Source organism: Cyrtonyx montezumae, unplaced genomic scaffold, assembly GCF_038088225.1.
Source record: "Cyrtonyx montezumae isolate F1298 unplaced genomic scaffold, pur_monq_1.0 scaffold_4, whole genome shotgun sequence".
NCBI lineage: Eukaryota > Metazoa > Chordata > Aves > Galliformes > Odontophoridae > Cyrtonyx > Cyrtonyx montezumae.
The window spans coordinates 20,631,174-20,651,764 of record NW_027072045.1 but is presented as its reverse complement, the minus strand read 5'-3'; the positions used below and the strand labels follow the sequence as shown (position 1 = coordinate 20,651,764).

The following is a 20,591-nucleotide window of genomic DNA, read 5'->3' as shown; positions in this document are numbered from 1 at the left end:
GGCTAGGTCCTATCAGTCTGCCTAGAAACATAAGCTTTGGTTTTTGGTATTAAAAAGTTGTTTTGATAGTGAACTTTTGCCTATCAGTAATGTAAACAGGCTTTTTTTTTTTTTTTTTTTTTTTTTTTTTTTTTATGATTAACAAGGCTGTCGCCATTCATGCTGCCATAGAACTGTCTTGTGGATTTGTGTTATGGTTACCTGCATCCCTTTATTGAGTCCTCTCTGAGACAAAGACAAGACAGCACATTTTGTCAGCACAGTGGAGGCCCTGCCATTGGCTTCCACTGCTTCAGGATCTCCTAATGGACTATACTGCAACTAAGAAGCAAACAAGGAAATAATATAAATACAAAGACACCTGAAAGACTGCTGTATAAATAAATAAGTTTCACAACCTGACATGAAAGCAGAAAATCTCTGTTTTAACCAAAACAAATATCTGCAGAAAGAAAACGAACTGTTCAATGCTAACAGTAACAAGAAGAATCATTAAGGAATTTGGTGGTGGTGGTGTGTCTGGAGGGGTTGTTTCTTAAAATGTCTGTGTGATCCCTAGGAAAGATGATGAAAAGCACAAAATGTGAGCTGTAGGTTGGCTACATACTTTCAGAGGCCCAAGAGCACACTTGATGTTTGGAGTGCTGGGACAGCCTGGTGAGCCTGCAGGGTCTGTGTGGCAGGCGCTGGGTGAGAGGCTGGGCACTGACACCTGCCCTCTGCAAAAGGGGTGGTCAGCCAGTCACTGGTAGCATGTCAGCAGTATCTGGATCACTGAAGTAATCTGCTAGTAAAAGGTAGAAATGATCAAATGATCGAGTAGTAATTTTGCTAATTAATTGCCATCTTCTACGAATGGATATAAGAATGTACAAAGTTTGTGGACATGTTAAAAAAAATACAAACTACGTCTGGAAGTACCATGCTCCTGATATGATATACTTAGAGAACAGGTTCATGTTTTCAGAATTTTGTGGGGTTTTTTTCCTGCATGGGTCACTGCTTTGTTTATATAACGTGGGCTGGAAAACATATGGAAACTGGAAGCCCTCCTTCCTAAGTGGCTAAACTCGGGATGCCACCAGATAACAGTGCACAGCTCCTTGATCCAAATCTATTTAGACATTGTCTGCTGTTCTGAGCTTTCTCTTGCAAAGTGAGATAGAGGGTTGAGGCCCTTCAGTGCAATCATGTCTTCTAGATGAATGTGCACGTGTTAGACCGCTAACTCGGGAGATGGATATATCAACAGAGGGAGACAGGAAGAGAACAAGAGCAGGAAAGCATGCGCTAACCAAGTTTATAATACAACAGTAACTAATCCAAAGCCAGCCCATCACAGTGCTGTAACAAGACCCTCCCCTTGCCCTCCTCAAAGCACTCAGCCGATTGCCAGTGACTTCCCAGCAGCTTAGGCAATACTGCATTCACACCCGGTGCTGGTGCCAGGCATAGTGCAAACAACCAGCCACCTACTTACATGTAGCAGTCTGCCTGGCTCCAACACTTAAGCTTCCAGGCTCCACCAGCAGCAGGTAGCCAGCCCCTGATCTCCTGCAGCAAAAATGCCGTTCGGCTCCTTCCCGCTTTGGAGAATGCTGTTTTTTGTAAGTTTAGCAGGGTTTCTTTCAGGTGAGGTAATATTGTTTTTCGATATGAATAAAATTTACTTAAAAATTGTCTATCTTACGGAAAGGAAATATCCTACTTGGGAACCCAGCCCCAGGTAGCCACTAGTATGCAATTAGATTGCTGACTGTCTGTGCAGTTTAGTGACATTTAAGATCCAATTGCCGCAGGAATACAAGGCAGCGTTAGAACTGCAGCTCAGTGGCACAATTCTCATAAACAAGTACTGTTATGTGAAATTTGGGATTTATGTGGACGCCATAAGGGTTTACTAAACAACTACATATACACATATCTGTATGTCTTTCAGATTTGTCTGAAACTGGAGCTTTTGCCAGTCAGAGTGACTGTGACAGTACAACCATAGACAATGTGACTCAGAGCCTTCAGGTAAGAGGACAAAAGCTGTGCAGTTCCATGCACTCCTTCTGCTGGTGGTAGGGGCAGCAGGGCCCTGTGGGGTATACCCGTGTGGTGGGATAATCTTATGGGAGAGCACTGCCAGCGTCTTCTTTGTCTGCTCCTGTACATGGGGGCAGGGGAGGAGATGGAAGAGCAAACTATGAGTACAGGTATTGACCTGATGTGTCATTGATCCTACTACTGCTAGTCAAAAATGGCATTATACATGTATTTTTCAATTTTACTTTGCTTCACATATACAGAGGGGCTTGCACATGAATAACCATCTCTTTTATCTCTTGTGTAATGTTTTCAACCCTTAAGTAGTGTTAAATATATCAAATGCAAATGAAGCCACTGAAAGCCTCTGCTTGATGACTGTACCCTAACTTCTATGGGATAAGTATGCCATAATGGAGAGACCAGCCAGTTAACCTTGGCAGAAATGGTAGAAAGAGTATTTCTTTAAGGTATATGTGACCAATGTTCATCACTTGCACTGATGTCTCTGAAAGTTTCATTATACATAGTTGACAAGTGCTTGAGGACAGAGGGCTGAGAGCTGGACTTCCTCTTATGTCTAAGTACAAACGAATTGGTGTCTATTATAGAGATGGCAGTCACTTGTGGAGTTTCCCACAGTTTTTCTCTATCCACACATATGCGTAGGCACATACATATGGACTGAAAGACATACTCATACTTACATAGAGCAACAGCTAGATAAAACTACAGAAATTTCTTTGTTTACACACTTTCACAAATATCTACATTTACTTACACACAGAGGAAGTCTGTGAGACACTAGCATCCAGAGACAGGAATAACAAACCAATGTATTATGCAGAAAGAAGGTAAATACAACTGTTTACAAAGAAATCTTCTGTCAGTCCCAGTATGAAGAAAGAACCCTATCTATTCCTAAATTAATACCAAGGCTTTTCCTATTCAACATATTGTTTTTTCCCTTCTAACTCCATAGAAATATTCAACATGCATTCCTGAAATGGCCAAAAAAGATGGACGAGTTTCACTCAATCGCCTTATCTGGATACTGAAAGACAGTCTTAATCTTCTTCAACCTGTTCAAGATAAATGTGAGGCCCCTACTGCAGCTACACTTCTCTTTTTTTTTTTTTTTTTTTGAGTGTTGAACAAAGCAGCAGTGAAGATACTATGGGATTTATTTTTTTTTAAACTGCAGTCAGCATGAGCTAAGCCTCTGCATTTCTTGAGTGAAAAAAAATAATAAAAAAAAGGGAATTGTGAGAGATGGGTTGCTTGTTGGTGCTCTGGCAAGCATCTGGGAGGCAGGGCAGCCCTGTGGTAGTTCTGGGCCTGGGAGCGGGCACCTCAGCCTTGTTGTTCTGGGACATGCTTGGGTAGTTCTAACTCCAACAGCACTGAATGTTGCTGCTGTGAATGCAAAGGCCTGACCCTCCTTTAAAGCATAACTAGGGCTGTCAGGCACCTTGTTCTCACAGCAACGAGTGATGGAAAAATTGGGGATTGACAAAATAAAAAAAAAAATGTTTTAGAGCAAACAAAAATGCCTGCTTTGCCGAAGCCAGGTAGTGGAAAGTTATTACCCACACCAGGTCAGTGACTATGCATATAGTTTGGTTGGGAAGAGACCTGTCTACCCATTTTCATTTTTTTTTTTTTTCATGTTTTAAACTCGTGTGAAAGTTTGCAAGCATCTACCTCAGTGCCCGCAGCCTCTAGCCCCTAAGAATGGTGGGATAGTGTGCGTCACTATCGGCAAAACTGAGTACTGCAAACCCATGTGCAACAAGGTAATAGTCATAGTTCACTGCTACTAACTCTCTGATTTTATTCATTAATTTATACATGCTTATTATCGTGTACTGCTTTATTTTCTAGTGACACTTTATTCCCCTTTAGGACAGGGAGAAGTTGTAATGTTTGTATTGACCTTTGCTGGCTGAATGTTTCTTCACTTATTGCTACTGTGATGCATGCTGACTTGTGCTTATTCCATCCCTGTTCCCCAAGGGTTATGACTTCTCGTTCCTCAGAAGAAGCAGGCTGTATGAAACCTGTGGTAGTACCACTGGGTTCACCTGGACTACTCAGCTGACTGGGGAGCAGACACTGGCTGTCTGTGAACGTGAGTAGTTCTCAGACACCTTAGCATGGGGATGCGGAGCTCAGAGAGGGGATAAAAAGGAGGAAAGAAGGAGGAAAAATCTCCTTAGCACATGTGAGTCTGTGAGAGCTGACGCTGGACTGGCCTCATCTGATCAGGTACAGGACCAGAAAGCTTGCTAGTTTTAAAACCACCACAAAGGTCTGCACTGGTGAGCATTGCTATTTAAATTTGGACTAGCAAAAAGCACTTTACCCATTATGTTTGTGGGATGCTGCATCTCGACACAAATGTTGTGAGGCACAGTGACTGTGTAACCAGCTGGCCTGGCAACATCAGGACGAAGCTGCAGTTTATCTTGCAACTGTACTCAAAGTACCTCAGCCGAACTGGCCACCACCTGCACTACTTGCTCTGTGTACACACAATAAAACCCAGCAGCTGTTCCCAACCAGCAGTATGATCATGCCACATGGCAGCCCAAGGGTTCTAAGTATGCTTTCATTGCTTCCAGAAAGCAGTCCATGACCCGAAACATCTGTCTGAATCTGCTATTGCCATAATTTAAAAATAAATATTCATGAACACACGTACGGAAGAAGACCAACCTTTCTCCTGCGTTTCATGTGAAGTACTTTACTGTTGTCTGTACACTGTTACTAGAGCAGTTTATTTCCTAAGGCTTGAAAAAAAACAGTTCTGTAGCCACTTTTACTCCAAGTTGAACCTCCTAGTCTGGAAAATGGGAATGCTGGTTATTGTTTAAATTCAGGACAAATACACCCATGTTTAGCTGAGTAATTCAGCTGCTTTTTTTCACTTTGATCTTTCCAGCCTCGGAGAGGGCCGTGAGTGGAGCTGAATCTGCCTATTTCCCTGACAACAGCAGCTGCCTGCACACACTAGCCTACAGCGAGCCTGAGCAGACAAACACCTTCCTTGGAGAGCTTGCTAAGCAAGGCATAGACACCTCCAACCACGACAAGGAGGCAGACTGTCTAATATGCGGTTATTAGCAGGATGGGCTGGCAGGCACAGCATGCTTTTACCACTGACCAAGTGGCTGGCTGTGGTTGGATGTATTTTAACAAGAAAAGCTGAGCAGTAAAATCCCTTCTAAGACCTGTAAACATACAGCTTGGGTTTAGTTAAAAGATTAGAGATCAGAGTCACCATTTGATCTCAGCTCTTGGGGACAGATGCATACGCTAAATCTAGTCACATAGCTCTAGTATATGCTCATAGTAATTGCATTCAATTGATGCAGTCATTAGTTAAACACAATAATTGTTTTCAAAGATCATCTTCTGTAAAGAAAGACCACTTTTATGGAGGAAGAGTTATACTTTTAGCTGCTTTCACAGTTGTCAATTAATCACTGTTGTTGCTTTGGTGACCAATAAAACCATGCAAGTCACAACTACCATGGCTATGGGAAACAACTCCATGCATGCGCCTGTGTGCTTGGGGGTGAAATCAGACTGTGTGTAAAGGTGTTTGGGGTGCTGTGGCTCACACCAGCTAAGAACACGAAGCTCTGCAGTTTGCTGGCAGAACAGCTCAAAAATCTTTCCATTTGTATTTATAAGCCTGAGGATGCCCCACACAAATACGTACAATTAACCACAGTTCAGAGCATTTTTAGCATTCTAAAAGCGCTCTGTGTTCCTGCTGCAGAATCTAGATACAATAGCAGGAAAAATGCAACATTTCAGTCCAGCACAATATGTGAGAAATGGGATCGCTCTATATTATCACAAATTTCCATCATGTCTTCTTAGGCGGAGGTTACTGCAAGCTGTGATTGAGCTTCAGAGGAGGAATACAAAAGCAGCTGAGGTCCAGCTGATATTATGGCTGGGACAGGCTGCATCAGGGTGGAGCTCTGGGGCTTTGGACTGAGTGCAAGTCTGACTGGCTAAGATGCTTTGGTGTGAGTATAGCTGTGCTGGGGCAGTTCCTGGGCCTAGTTCAAGAAATCCACAGCTCCTGGCTATTCACCCTCCTTGGTCTCCCTCTCATTACTGTATTTCCAAACCCAGTCTACACTGAGGCACACACTGCTACCACCGTTAACAAAAAATTTAGCTCATCATCCAAATTTGTAGCAACTAAAATATGAACATATGATCAAATGATATTTTTGTCATTTATTATTTAATGAAATATAAAAAACATTTGTTCCTGCTTCTACTCCACTTCCTTCTGTGAGTACTCCCTCTTTGACACTTCCTTACACATCCCTAGTGTGTGTGAGTACACTGGAGACCCAAAGATGAAGAGAATGAAATGTAAAAACCCTGGTTTTTGATCACCTGGCATTCAGCACAAGTGAAGACCAGATACAACGTAGCACTGGAAATGCAGTTTATTTGTGGAGCTGTTGCTACAGAGCAGACGTGTATGTGAATTATGATGAAATCTAAACAGAAAGCTTAGTTGTTGCGTGCTTGGTTTTCTGTGGAATCTGAGCTCGGAGTTTTGTTTTACTTTTCGTCTGTTGAGCAAACACTGAAGCCATGAGTCTAAAGACAACCAACTTGTCTGTTTGCATTTGCTTTCTCTTTACTTTCACCCTCTTCTTGTGAATCTTTCAGACACAGACAGCAATTACAGTATACACGACGTTTAGTTGATCTTTATCCACATTAATTGATTAAATGATTCAAATATGTAATACTATTTAGGAAAAACTACACACTCCACTTCAGGCTTAGAATGCAGTTATTGCAAGCAAAAATACACCTGCTGTTTTGGGGCTCAGAACCAGCCAGTCAAATGCTATTCATTATAGTGTAGCAATTACACCAAGCAAGGAATATAGTGGCTGCTTTGGCCGCATACGAACTGTAAGGCAGTAGTTTAAGTCATGGCATTTGTGAGAAAAATGCTGTAGTCTTAAAGAAAAGCAAACGCTTTTCAGAGATAGGTGTTTGTTTTTGACCAACAAATTGTCTGTATCAAACAAAGTTATAATGTCCTCGAGTCTTTCATTTCCAGCCAATTCATTATCAGCTGATGCTCAAATGCAATATCTATCTGAAGCACTGAGCAATTTCCATCATCATTCTTCTACTGGTACTAAAAGTAATTTTCTCTGTGTTTTATTGAGCTAATCTAGCAACTTTCTAAAACAACTAACAAAGGAAAAGAAACATAGTATTGGACTTAATAATGAACTCAAGCCCATTGTTCTTGTAAAGTAATAGAAACTATTAAATCTTTGCATAAAAAATCTTACTAATAAATTTCACTTAATGTGGAAGAAATGGGCTGTAAGGCTTTAATATGATATTGCATGAATTTGATATTAAGCTGAAAAGTATTCTTGCCATAAAATTGCAGAGAAGTTGTTTTGTTCTATTCCCACCATCCAAGTCACTATTTGTATGTGAGAAGGGGCAGTTGAACCAATAAGCTTGTACAACAGTTAAAAACTAAAGTAAATTTAACAACATTATTTTCCAGACTAGGTTTGCATAATGTGATTCAGGGAAATAGTTGTCATATGTTTGCATTACCTGCGAGCTGGCATCTGGTGGGCATGTCCGAGCATTGGGTTAAGCCTCCTGTTCCAGCCCTGGAGTGGGAAGGGCTTTGCATTCTGACACTCAGGATTTAGCAAAGAGAACATTCATATCACAGTAAAGCAACAAGAAATATTATATGCCAAGAATTTCAAATGAGAAAAATAAGCATGAGATGCTTTCTTGTTGCACCATTCCCCATTTTTGTAGGTTTCACAGTACAATCAGACTAAACCACCAGCTCCCTAGACTGTACTGCTTACTTTGATACATCCACAACTTGTCAGTGATTTCAAAGGCTTTGTTAATATTTGCATTGTAACTACAGAGAGGCAGACTGTACTAGTTATTAGCTAAGGAAATACAATACTATATAGTGCTTACTTTTCAGTTCATTATAATGAAAGGGAAGACATCAATGTAGGAATTAATATATTACCAATAGTAATACAGTGCAGCCAAAATATAGAAGGGAAAGTGCTGCATCAAATGAAGACAAAATTTGACACATCCTCTTTTTACTCGGACTTAACAGTAACCAAGTAGGAAAACAGTAAGTTTGAGATGGACCTTGAGCAGTAACAGTGAACCTGAGAGATTTCACAGTTCTGAAACAACCTTTCAAAAAACGTGTGGCTAGCTCACACTGAGCCATGCAGTGAGATTTGAGGCACATGCTTCATTCTCCAGATGACCACTACTGCAGGGGGCAGGACCATAAGGAAGCTCATGATCAGAACTGCAGCACAAATGACCAGCAGTATTTCCCATGGTGACAGGATTGTTTCCACCATCATCTCCTCCATGCCAAGAGTATGAAGCTGAAAGGGCAGAAAATACACCACATTACTTTTCTTTTTTTTTTTTTTTTTTGGTAAATAGAGGTTACAACTGTACAGATGTGCTTGCTTTATTTAGCCAAGGGCTGTATAACAGAGGAGTGACATTGAGCTGTCAAACAATTATGTGCTGGGTCAGTGTTATCTAGCATTATGAAATGTCAAATCTTGCACTTTTCAATCTAGTTTTCAATTTCATTTCTCAGAGTGGAGCACTGGCTTTTCTTTTCTGAGTTTTCCCATCAGCGTATGCTGGGGTAAGCTGAAGTGTGCCTCTGGGGGTTATCTTCAACATAGGGTCCACAGTTATCACATTAAAGAAAACGATTTAAAAATGTATATCACCAATATTTTTTAACATTTATGCAACAAGTACAGACAAAAATGTACCCACCAAGCAGGAAAATAAATATGACTATATAGAGTAAGGCTGATAAAGGGTCTGAGAACAAGGAGAGGGAGAAGAGACTGGAGGAAAGCTGTTGTTCTGTCATTGAAGACTGGATCACATCAGGATTTTGCCATCTAGCTGTCCAGTGAAGCACCTTCTGGGAAGGGAATTTCAAACAGCCTTCCTGCATTTAAAAGGAATAGTTTCCTGCTTTAGTCTAGTACAGCTTTAGACAATCTCCATCAGGCTGGGTGGACCACATGTTTTTTCTGATATCAGTCAGGGTAACGTGCAGCTCAGCACAACCTGTCTCCTGAGCAAAACGGTGACCCTCTTGGTGTGGGAGTTTTACCTCCCAGAGACATGCAGCCCCCAGCACCTGATGGGAAGGCCCACTTTCCCCAGCTCTGGGCCCCAGAATAGTGCTCCCTCTTTTTCTCATCAGCCTCTGTCACTTCAAGAGTCCCTGCAGAACATCAGCCTACCTTTCCCTCCTGGCTAGGTGGTGGTGGCTGATTTTGGTGTAAGAAAAACACTAATTGCATCCTTCAATACCAGGCCTAACCCTGGTGCAATCCTTTGCCAATGGACCGCTCAGATGGGGATAAATAAGGCCTCCCATTGAACAGCTGAGTTCAGTCACGTTTCAGAGGCAAGGAGCAACACCAGCTCACAGGTGTGCCCTAGCTCAGCAGGGGCCAGGTGCTGCTACTCAGCACAGCCCCACACAGCTGAAGGCCATGATTGCCCACATATAAAGGCGTTGCTCAGGGAAGAGAGCTTTCTCACATCTCCTTGCTTTTGCTGTTGTGTGGAAACATATTTCCCTCATCCCATGATCCTGACAAGAGGCTTTTCCAGAAAGCATCCAAGGTTTGTTGATTTGTCTGGGGCTATTTGGAGGGTGGTGTAGTGGGCTTTTGTCCTTAAATCCTGAACCTTACAAAAAAAATTTAAGAAAAGGCTAAAGCAGGACAAATGAAACCTGCCAGGAAATTTGTACCTGATATAACAGCATCACTAAGAACTTCTCATTATGGTCTGTGAGGAAGAATAACAGCTGTTTGATATCAAATCCTGCAGAATTCGGGCAACTGTATCCTCAAGGAAGGCTAACAGCCTGTTAGGCAGGCCTTAGTTGGAGCTTTACTGAGCTGCTAAATGAGCAGGGCTCTGTTACTTGAAAGCAAGCCTTAGCTCTCTAGTGTTTTAGTATTGACTTTTTTTGTACTTGTATCCTAATCTCTCAATGTACCAGCTCAGCCTATTTCAGGAAAAAGGGGAAAACTACTTTTTCCTTCAGGCTCAGCTGCACCTGTGCAGGCTCTGTGCCTGCCTTGCAGCAGTGCTGAGACCTTTCCGGAAACCTCAACCCTTACAAACCTGTGCCAGGGTTTACAGTTCAGATTAATGTCAACTCCTGAGAGCTGTGGAATGCTGCAGAGGGTATGGGTGTAGTTTCTAGCTCAGAGCCTGAAGCATACATAGAGTGGCTGTCTCCCTGCCAGTTGAGCAACTATCTGTGGCAGAACAGCTCTGGAACATCACCTGCCAGACTTGTTCTGCTGTGATAGTCAGGCCTTTCTTATAGCACTAAGATTTTTTCTTCTTGGTCTCCCTCTTGGGATGTATGAGAGTGTGTAAGTGTGCAGCCATTAACTCCAGAAGATGCAGCTGTAGAAGGAGAGCCTGGGGAGCTGCCTCCTGCTGCTTCCTTGCAGTCCCACAGCTGTGGGAGGGAACTATAATTGGACCTCTCCTCCCCCTCTCTGCCCCATTGTTCTCCTCGATCTGACTTCGTGATATCTTGTTTCTCTCTCAGGCACTGATATCACCTTGCCACTGTTTCCTTCTCCTACTTCCACTTTGAGCCTTGCTATGTTATTTTACTGTGGTCCTTCTTTCCCATCTTTCCTGTCTTGTTTGGACAGGCTGTTAATCAGTGTTTTTGTAAGGGAAATCCCTTGTCCCCACTTCCTGTAGTGATCCCTCATCAACAGATAGTTAAGGGACAAAATTAAATCAGAGCACAGCTGGACCTCATAAAGCAGACTTGTGATAGTGGGGAGAATGCTCCCTCCATTAAATGATGTATATGAGGGGAGCATTTCTGTAAACTTGCCTATAACAAACTTACAGTGATTGCTAGTTGGAAATAGAGAGCATCCTGGATGGTGAGAATGAAGGTAGGTCCTGCTGAGATGTATTGTTTCTTGAAGGTGAGTTGTGCTTTGGTATACAGACACAAGGAGAAGGCCCCCCTCTGCTTGGTCCCTGGTGAAGGTGTGCCCTTATGCCTGCACAGGGTGGTTGCTGTGGGGCACTAGCACTCCTGCTAATGAAACAAAGTTTAGAGAAAATCCTGCATGAGACTGGGAGGAAGTACTCACTGGGAGGTCCCAGCTATGTTTTGTTGAGCCCTGGCACTTCTGATGGGCTGAAATTTTCTGTAGTTAGAAAATAGTACTGAGGATGTTATTGCAGAGGCAACTGGGAACTGGGAAGTGATCTATTTTGGTATGGAACAATTTCAGGGAGTCAAGGCTGAAATAAAAGCTTTAAAAAAATTAGCAGTATGTTTGCTGAGGGTCTTGTTTCTCCCATCAGAAGCTGACAGCTATATAGGTTTAGCTAGGTAAGCTGATGCTAATGATTAATAACTCTGTTAAGTCTTGTAGTATGTCCTTCACCAGCCTATTCTCTGCTTCCCTGCACTCATGTTTCTCCTTATCCTGTTTTCTAAAACTTTGTGTTCTTAGTTTTTGAGTAAAGGCATCACAGTCCAAGGGTGCATGTGGAGCTTGCTTTGGTCTGTTAGGACCTACTCCATACGACACATTAATATCATGTTCTAAGTTGACTTATAAATAAAAAAATCATAACTGGAATGCTTCTTAAATGTAGATAGGTGCAATAAGAAGCAAGTCTGCTTAACTGCAGTACTTAGTATCTAGAAGGTACTGAAGCTGGTGTCAGGTAGCCTGGTTAATTCAGCACAGCTGTATAAGATCTGGAAATGCAATCAGATAACAAGATGGTTCTTACAGGCTGTGTGGTTAAAACATTCCTAACTAGTACTCTTGCTGATATTCTAAGCAACTTCTTGGGTTTGATTGAGACTATGAATGAGAAGTAAAAATAGCCACCACCTCTCTAGAATATAAGTGTTGTTTCTTTCATAATAAATACACAGCTGTTGATGCTTTGCAAGTTTATCTCAACTAAGTATCTTAACCAGCATGTTAGCATATCAAATCTGGATTCTAAACCACAAAACATTTTGCAATGAAGGGTGACATAGGTCTATATATGTATTTATCTATATTTAACTTCTCTGTGAGGGTTGGAGAGTAATGGAATAACTGGAATGCAATATATTACTTCTCTAGAGCAGTAAACAAGGAGTGTGTTTGAGAAGGAAAGAAGGCCTATCAAAAGTGTGGTTTTTTTGGTTGCACCTTCAACTTCCCATTTGGTTTCAGGTATGTCTGAAGCTACATACACTAAAGGCTTTTCTTTCTGAAGTTTAAACCCCTCTGGATCTTAAAGATTTCTTAGCACAGTTGACAGACTTGGTCCTTAGGAAACGAAAAAATCAGTTCTATTCTTACATCCTCCACAGAAAACTGTTATAACTTTGTGATGGAACTCTGGAAGTGAAGCTGGTATACTTCATCAAGTGCCTGTTTAATGTAGTCTGAAGTAGACCTTGTAAAACATTTATTGTATTGCTGCTACCCTTATCTTAACACAGATCCATTCAAGACTGATAATATCTTTGAGACTGCAGCACACAACGCTTGCAACTACTTAAGCAGGAAACAAATACTTGCATAACTGTCTGGGTATTTAGCTGCCACTCTGCAGCCTGCTACAATATAGAAAATACATAGTTTGGACATATAATTTAAAACTTTTACTCTTTATTATTAGGAGAAAATAAATCCATGCAAGCACAAGAGCTGACTGAATTGGTCAGGCTGTTCTCTCTCAGTGAGGCATGAGGGCAGGGTGCAGCTGACAGAGCTGCCTGGTGACTTCTACCCCACCAACTGGAACTACTTAGGGAGTGCTTGTCCTGCCTGCTGCAGGTGCTGCTGTGCCCATGTTGTCTTTGATTTCAGCTGCAATGAAGATGTTACACAGCTATCTCATTTTCTTTTTTTAATAGTAAGAAAGGGGTTTTGAAAACCAAAGTGTATTTATCTGCCTAAAACAATGGGGGCAGGGTGGGAGGTTATTTTTCTTTAGTGTGATGAGGCCAAATGCTGAAGATTGCAACACTTTTCAAAAAAAGAAAAAAGGAACAACCTTACAGAAGTAATGTAAAGCTTTGACATAGCCTTCCTAAGTTCATGGGGTCACTGTAATTTGAGAAGGTCCCTGAGTGAGATGCTTCAGGGAGGCATCTGAATTGACATCAGAAATATCTATTTATAAAACCTGTTCTCCAAACTTCAGAATGCTCAACCATCTTGTAGTAGTTTCCTCTCTACTTGTTAAGTGTCAAAACTCTAGTAGTACTGACCAGCCTCTGGGAACAAAGAAAATAAGTTGTGAATTCTTGGGGGTACTTGTAAGTACAGCCACCAAAAAGGAGAATATCAGTCTGCACTGCCAGTTTCATAGGAGCAAAGTGAGTTTTCTCATTTCTCCAGAAAGTGATTGATTTTATTGTTAACAAAAAAAAACAACCACCTGAGAGCAAAAGACTGGGAGACAAACAGGAATGTGGGCAGAGGCTGTTGGCCTTCCCTCATCTTCAGTTCCAAGAGAAAACTTAAATTCTTTAATCTCTTCTAACACAGTATCACAGGTTGAATTACACAGTTTTGGAAAGAAAATTCTCTCTAAATCCTGCTACTCTTAGATGTTTTCTGGAGATAAATAACTTCAGGCAGGGGGAACCTTGGGGTTCACAACAGAAAAGAAAACCCCAAGTGATGAACTGCTCAAAGCTCTTTTTACTAAATAAAAATCTGTCTAATTATTTGTATAGCAAGGATAAACATGCTTCAAGCTTATACTTCGATATAAGCTTGGGTGACTGAGTATTTATGGAAGCACACTGAGGAAATTAGACCCTTGATTAACATCCAAACAGGTGAATTCAATGTTTAAATTGGGGCTGGATGGCATGCTCTGAGATTATTTCTAATGTTACTGGAGAGTCTTGGCAGTAGCATCAGGGTTTTGCACTGTACATTCTACTAGGCAAGAAAACACTCAGAAATGTAGACATATGGATCTTGAGTATTGCTGTCATGTGTGAAGACCTGGTTGCAAACTCCTATGGGGGGGCTGGATTCCCCTGGAGCAAGTAGCAGCCTGCTGATATTTTACAAGGATTATGTCAGTTTAATCCCCTTTTCTTTGTCCCCTTTCACATTGGTGGGAGAAGGCAGGAAGAGGCAAACTTCCTGCCTTGAAGCTTATCTGCCATCAGACAGTTAGCTATAAAGGTTCTAGGCCACTCATTGTACTACTTAGTAATATCTGAGAATCAGCCATTCTGCTTTCCTTCAAATCACCACAAGCATAGTCTTAGTAAATATGAACGTGGATTTTCACTGTTAATGGACAGTTCAAAAACTTCTAAATAATGTAGCTGTAGTATAACTTTCAGGAATTCTTTGGTCATGCTTTGCAAAAATAAGTGAGGTGAGCCCTACTTCTATGGTGCACAATCCCTTGTCTGCCTTCCTGGTTGCATATAAGACGAACCCTGATCAATAATACAAAAAAAAAATACTCTGTATTACAGACTACTAGTTATCTCCATACTGAAACATTTTTGCTATTTTAGTAGCAATAGATTGGCATACTAAAAAGTGCCAATTCAGAATATCTGATAAAAACAGATGTGGTATTGTATTTCTGGTTTCATATGATCGGGGCTTATAGCTCTCTGTGGGTAGAGGTCTTACAGCCTACACGAGAGCTGCTTGCACGCACTAACTCTTGCTTCAGCAAAGCTAAATGCTGCACAATGCTTCCTGTTTAGCAGATTGAACATCTCTTCTCCTAGACATGCCCTTTTAATGGAAGAACAAGTCAAAAGTGCTAAACCAGCAGCAATGAACTTGTTCTGCTCTATGCTCCCTTAACTTGGAGTCTGAAATTATCAGACTTGGAGTGGGGCAAACAAGGGTTACTGTCTGCTAGCTCCTGATCCTAACTGCCAACTCACTATTAATACTTAATGATAATTAGATGGGTCTAAGCTGGTTGTCTGGAGTGGCCACAACTGCTGTAGTGTCCCTACTGTTCCTTGTACCAGTGTGCAGCTGCAGACTGATAAATTCCTATGGTGCTTCTCTGGACAGTATGGTAAAGTTCTAGCAAGGAGATGAACTAGAAATGAGGGTGACTGGTAGTCATAAGAACTATTACTTTAAATCAAATGTCATTTAAAGGTCCAAAAATAATTGTCATTAGTTCAGTACCTTTGAGAGAAGACCATATTTAAACTATGCAAATCCTGAAAGATCATACTACACAGATCTCACAAGGACCAGGACCTTCAAACCAGGAATGTTCTGAAAATATTCTGAGAATCATAAGATTAAAGACTTCGTGAATTGGCTTGTCCTCTAGATTAGGTTAGCCTCTAGAAGGAATATCTGAGTAAAATGTTAATACTTAAGTATTCATTTTTAGAACTATTCCAACTTTAGTTCCAAGTTTAGCTGCTGAAATGTAATCTGGGAGAAGACCTTGAGAGGACAGACATGAGGAAGACCAAACAGATTTAACAATGCAAAAGTAACACAGAATGCTGCTAGGATTTGGCTGATGATGCTTTTCGTTGCAGTATGTCTCACCTCACTTTTTCCATGTAAGCAGGCAAACTTGTAGCAAGGTTCTTTCATTTAAAATATGCAGAAAGTGTGAATTCATCCATGTTTCATCTAACAAGCTTTCTTTGTTATCTTAGCTTTCTCTGTGTGTATGTTTTCTGTCCCTTGAATGTATTGCAGAGGGGCTACTTACAGCACTAAGTTAAACATTTCCTATTCAGAAATCTGTTCTGAAACACTTATTAAGGAACTCATACAACCTGAAGGTCATTTGATTCAAAAAGGAAAATAACTGCTATATAAAGTGCTCTTGTAGAGGTAACTCCTTTTAGTAAACTGACTTTAAGTATGAGTGAACCTAACACAGACTACATGAATTACAACTTTTATCTTGACTATGAGAATTAAGTACAACGCAGGTGAAGCGACCAATTTGAGTGTTGCCATAGGATTTGATATTTTGTCCACTTACCTTAGTCTCCTCAAGGTAGTATTTGGCAAGTCTCACAGATGATACTGAGTAGCTCTGTCTGACAGTCTGGCCTCTGTCTAGCTTCCACAGTGCATGCTGGAGAAAGCGGTGCTGAGCCTGCAAGGCAGAACAGGGAGTGTGAGGTTGCTGTTCCCTCAGCTATGTGAGACTGAGAGGTGAGTGCAGTGGTGTGCCCAGGTACTTGTTTGTACAGTGTTGTCTGCATACCTCCCACTTGCTGCTTCTTAAAGTGGCACAATCCTTTTCAAAACAAGGGTGAAGCACTTCTGTTTGACCACAGTCTGCTTAGGATAAATAAAACCAAAAAAGTCTGCTCCGGGAGGTGGTCATTGGGAGATACCTGTTGTGCTAGGAAACCACTTGAGCTTTCTCTGTGAAAACCATCTTATTTACTCAGAAATCAATATATTGTCATAATAACTAGTTGAAAGCTGGGTTATAAACTGAGGAACACGTGCAGCCTTCAGAGACATCCCTAAGGTTATCCCGACTCAAAAGGTTCTTCACACACATGACCCCCAACAAGGTAGTTTGGTTCAACACCTGCTACACACAAGCTTGTAGTTATTTTAATATTTGAAAAGTTGTGGCAGCAGATCTACTACAGGAAGCAGAAAAACACATTTGTAATGCTGTAGTGTGATGGAAAGTACAGCAGTGACAAAGTCCTTGGCTGCAGCAAGTGAGGACTTGCTCAAATGCAATAGCCATGGGCTCAGAAATGAAGGAAAAAATTTGCTTACCTTTGGAAGGCCTCAGGTACACAGGGATCTCCAGGGAAATACCCTCACCTTCACTGCCAACTCTTAAATGAGGTCTGGAAAGGGCTGGATTCTGGCTCTACCCCTTGCTTTCACTCAAGTACATTGCATGCACCTGAGCTGCCCTGGGTTGGCCCTGCCTTCCTAACAGGTGCTCAATCACTGTTTTATGCTCTGAATTAGCATTTCTGCTACACACATGGTAGCAGAAATTTCACTAAGCAGTTCTGGCTCTGCTGCATAATGTGGTAAAGGTACTGCTGCACAGTCCATAAAAACTGGCCCTAGACATAGTACTCCAGCTGGCATTTCTCTTGTGATAAGGGATGAGATGATGGCCAGACTGCATTGTGGTTAGAAACCCTCTGGTAGGAACAGTCAAGTCAGTCTGTCCGAAGAGCCATGTGTTTGTACCTACTGAGACCAAAGTTCAGACTTCAGGTATATCCCTTCAGACCTAAAGGTCACCTAACTGACAATAGCTTTCTTTCTAAATCTTATCAAAAGTGACTGTTAGGTCTGATTTTTCATGTCATGAGTATTTTTATAGAAATAAAAACATTTGTGACCTACTTTTTTTTTTTGGGGGGGGGGGTGTTGAGCACAGAAGATACTTTGGAGTTATGGCCTTTGTCTTCCCAAGAAATCATTACATCTGATGAGCTGTTTCCTGGAAATGGTTGAACATCTGCCTGTCAATAGGAAGTATTTAATGTATTCCTTGTTTTGTTTTGCTCATGCATGACTTTTGCTTTACCTAATAAACTGGAACATGGTTTAGTGAGAACTATTGGTGATAGGTGAATTGTTGGACTGGATGATCTTATAGGTCTTTTCCAACCTTGATGATTCCATGATTCTGTGACTGTTTTTCACTGTACAAAGGGAGAATAAATCATTAAGATTTTTCTTCCTCAAAACTGTTAACTCCTCTCCTTCAATATTTGATGTTACTTCAGTGACCTTATAAAAACAAAGTACCTTATTTTCTTTCTTTTCCTGAAATCTTCCCGTACAGTTTTTCTCTCTCTCAAGGTTAACAAGATTTTAATGGGCATCAGCCTAGTAGTGATGACATTACTATCACACTTAGAAGTGGTGCTCTCTGTTGACTGGAAAATATGAGCTGTGTCAGAGAGTTTGGCTTGTCAGCAAGCTGGGTGGCGTTGATGTACACCCATAATGCTGTTAACAGTGCAGCTAGTGTTCAAGGTTATAATCCAACTGGATTAGGCTTTTAAAATAAGTTCATAAAGGTTTCTGAAATTAAACATGGAAGTAATTATTAATGAAACTGTTGCCAGCCTTGGGTACTCCTGTCTTTCTACAATTATAATGGTGGCTGTGCTGCCTCCTCATTCAGATTTTGAAAACAAAGTAGGCATCCAACTGCTTGGCTGATCTGGACAAAATCAGTCACTGCTTTCTCAGGTCAAGACTACTGCTTCCAGACTTACCTACTTTTGTCAGGGTTGCTGGGAGGAGTAAAGTAAAGCAAGGTGAGAAATATTTGTTTCACTTAAAGTTTTAGGTCCTTGTCTAGTAAACACAAAGAGTTAGTGACCAGACAGGGTTAGCATTCTCAGCTGCAGAGTAATCTACAAAGTCCTTTGCCTATCTCCCTGGGAGTCTATAGGGGAAATATGCCCACACAGTGTGTGGCTGGCAAACATTTCTGCTATGGCACATGTTCATAGACTTGCAACACCCTATTTTTTTTCTCACATTATTGCAATTTGTTCTGATTTTGAGATGATTTTATGAACCCTGGAGCTGGGCAGGGAGACATTCTGATAATCAAAACTCACGTTTCCAAGATAGATAGCATAAATAAAAACTTACCGTGGTTTTAAGTGTTTGAAAGGTCCAACATTATTTTCAGGCTGATGTTAATCGCTGTGAGCTTTTGAACTGTATTGGAATATGATGAGTGGAAAACTACTGCGTGAGGTGATGCCTGTGTTCGGATTTCCTTGTGCTGGTGGCCGAGGTAGTTTCACAACAGGAGTCATGCAAAGCTGAAGACTGTGGGCGGGTGAGCTGATGAGTGAAGACAGATACTGGAAAGCTGTAAAACATTTGTGAGTAAGAAAGAGTAAGAATATAGTCTGAAAGTGAAAGATTGCCCATGGATTTTTGGATCCCCATTTGTCCTCTGCACACCTGTTTCAAACTGGGTTCAACATGACAGTCTGTTTAGACCTTACATTATAGGATTCAGTACTTTACATTTTGGCTATGATGTCTAGAAACAAGGTGCTGGTCATCAGCTTGTGGATCTCATTACATGCTAAACAGATGCATTTTGCACACTGAGGATTTTGTTTACAAATCATCTTTCTATATGTTTGGATAATTTTACTATTCCAGGAACAGTGAAATGGTCATATGCATTTTTGTGATAAAGAATCTGAATATTCCCAGAGTGATTAATTTAGGTACCTTGTGGAGGTACCAGATTGTTCAAGCAGAAATATGTGTTGGTGTAATATTAATCCTGAAACATTAATCATTCTAAATAAGTACCTTTAAGATAAATTACTTAGTTTGCAGAGAATAGCAGCAAGAATGGTTCACATGCCGTGACAACAAGCAAGGGGCTGAATGGATGCCAGGGTCTCCTATGCTTTTCCATTGAGCAGGTGGTGAGATTGTGTACTCAAAACATTTGAGTAATTGAATTTAAGCCAGATCAGGAATGTCATGCACAGCCTGTCATGCACAGCCAGTTGCTGCTTTGGAATTACAGTGATGTGCACAGCCAAGAGGCTGCAGGCAGCCCCCTCTCTGGCCCCCCTGTTTGTACCAGCTGTGGTCTTGCATTCCTTCCCTGCTTACCTTTGTACATTTGTTCAGTCTCCCTTCAACCAGAGAGTGGGAGGTGCTGGTCTGGCTCTACAGCTACATTTCCTTGCTCAGCTCCCTGTAACCACATTGAGACTAACAATGATCATGTGAGTGGGTGCAGCTGATACCAAGGCATTAGGTGCAATGTGCATCGCAGCATTTCTAGTCAGCCAGCCCTTGCCCCATGGTTTGCAGAGCTTGTGCAGGACCTACATTATATAAGCTATGCTGGAGTCTACCACTAAAGGAGAAGAATTAATAAACATATCTTGGTATGACTGTTGCACTGTGCAACTCCATAGGTGGGAATGCCCAGCTTTGGTAGGTGATTGAACCCAATAATAAAGTTGCTTAGAAAGCTCTGACTTATAAAATCCTTTAGCTTTTACAAGAGGGGGCAAGCTCTGAGTGGATTCTGCAAGAAACACAGAATACTGGCTGTTTCCAAGATGTAGGTGCCCCTAACAAGCTTAGCCCTTGGGAAATCTCAGTCAAGTTTTCTGAATATATGAAATTGCCAGTGATGCCTAGAAATCAGCTGGGGTTATCTGAACCCTCTACCTTTCACCGGAAATAAATTGCTCTTGCCATGGCTCGACTGATGTCACCAGGCTCAGCTCCCATGTGTGGCACCTTGATCTTTCTATGCTGCTAATGCTTTGAGTTAGGGAATAGGAAGGTTGCCAGAGGAAAAAGGGAATAGGAGTTGCCAGAGGTGCTGAGACCAGGTGGCTTCTGGCCACCACTTCAGGAATAGGAAGGTTAAAGACAATCTCTCTAAAACTTTCCCAT

At 41.4% G+C, this 20,591-nt stretch overlaps 1 protein-coding gene and 1 long non-coding RNA gene across 2 annotated transcripts; one reads left to right on the top strand and one right to left on the bottom strand.

The window, feature by feature from the left end:
* Nucleotides 1-1,468: 1,468 nt before the first annotated feature.
* LOC136055280 (uncharacterized) lies at nucleotides 1,469-5,365 on the top strand. The gene is made up of 6 exons (XM_065747010.1): nucleotides 1,469-1,632; nucleotides 1,940-2,019; nucleotides 3,014-3,128; nucleotides 3,721-3,827; nucleotides 4,048-4,162; nucleotides 4,976-5,365. Exons 1-6 carry the CDS (start codon nucleotides 1,566-1,568, stop codon nucleotides 5,155-5,157), a joined length of 666 nt encoding a protein of 221 aa, XP_065603082.1. The 5' UTR covers nucleotides 1,469-1,565; the 3' UTR covers nucleotides 5,158-5,365.
* A 4,386-nt stretch (nucleotides 5,366-9,751) lies between these two features.
* Nucleotides 9,752-19,028, bottom strand: LOC136054871 (uncharacterized). Its single transcript, XR_010622784.1, has 3 exons — nucleotides 18,795-19,028; nucleotides 16,171-16,287; nucleotides 9,752-9,837 (listed from the first exon to the last, which is right to left on the bottom strand). It is a non-coding gene; the product is annotated as an uncharacterized LOC136054871 (long non-coding RNA).
* Nucleotides 19,029-20,591: the final 1,563 nt, after the last annotated feature.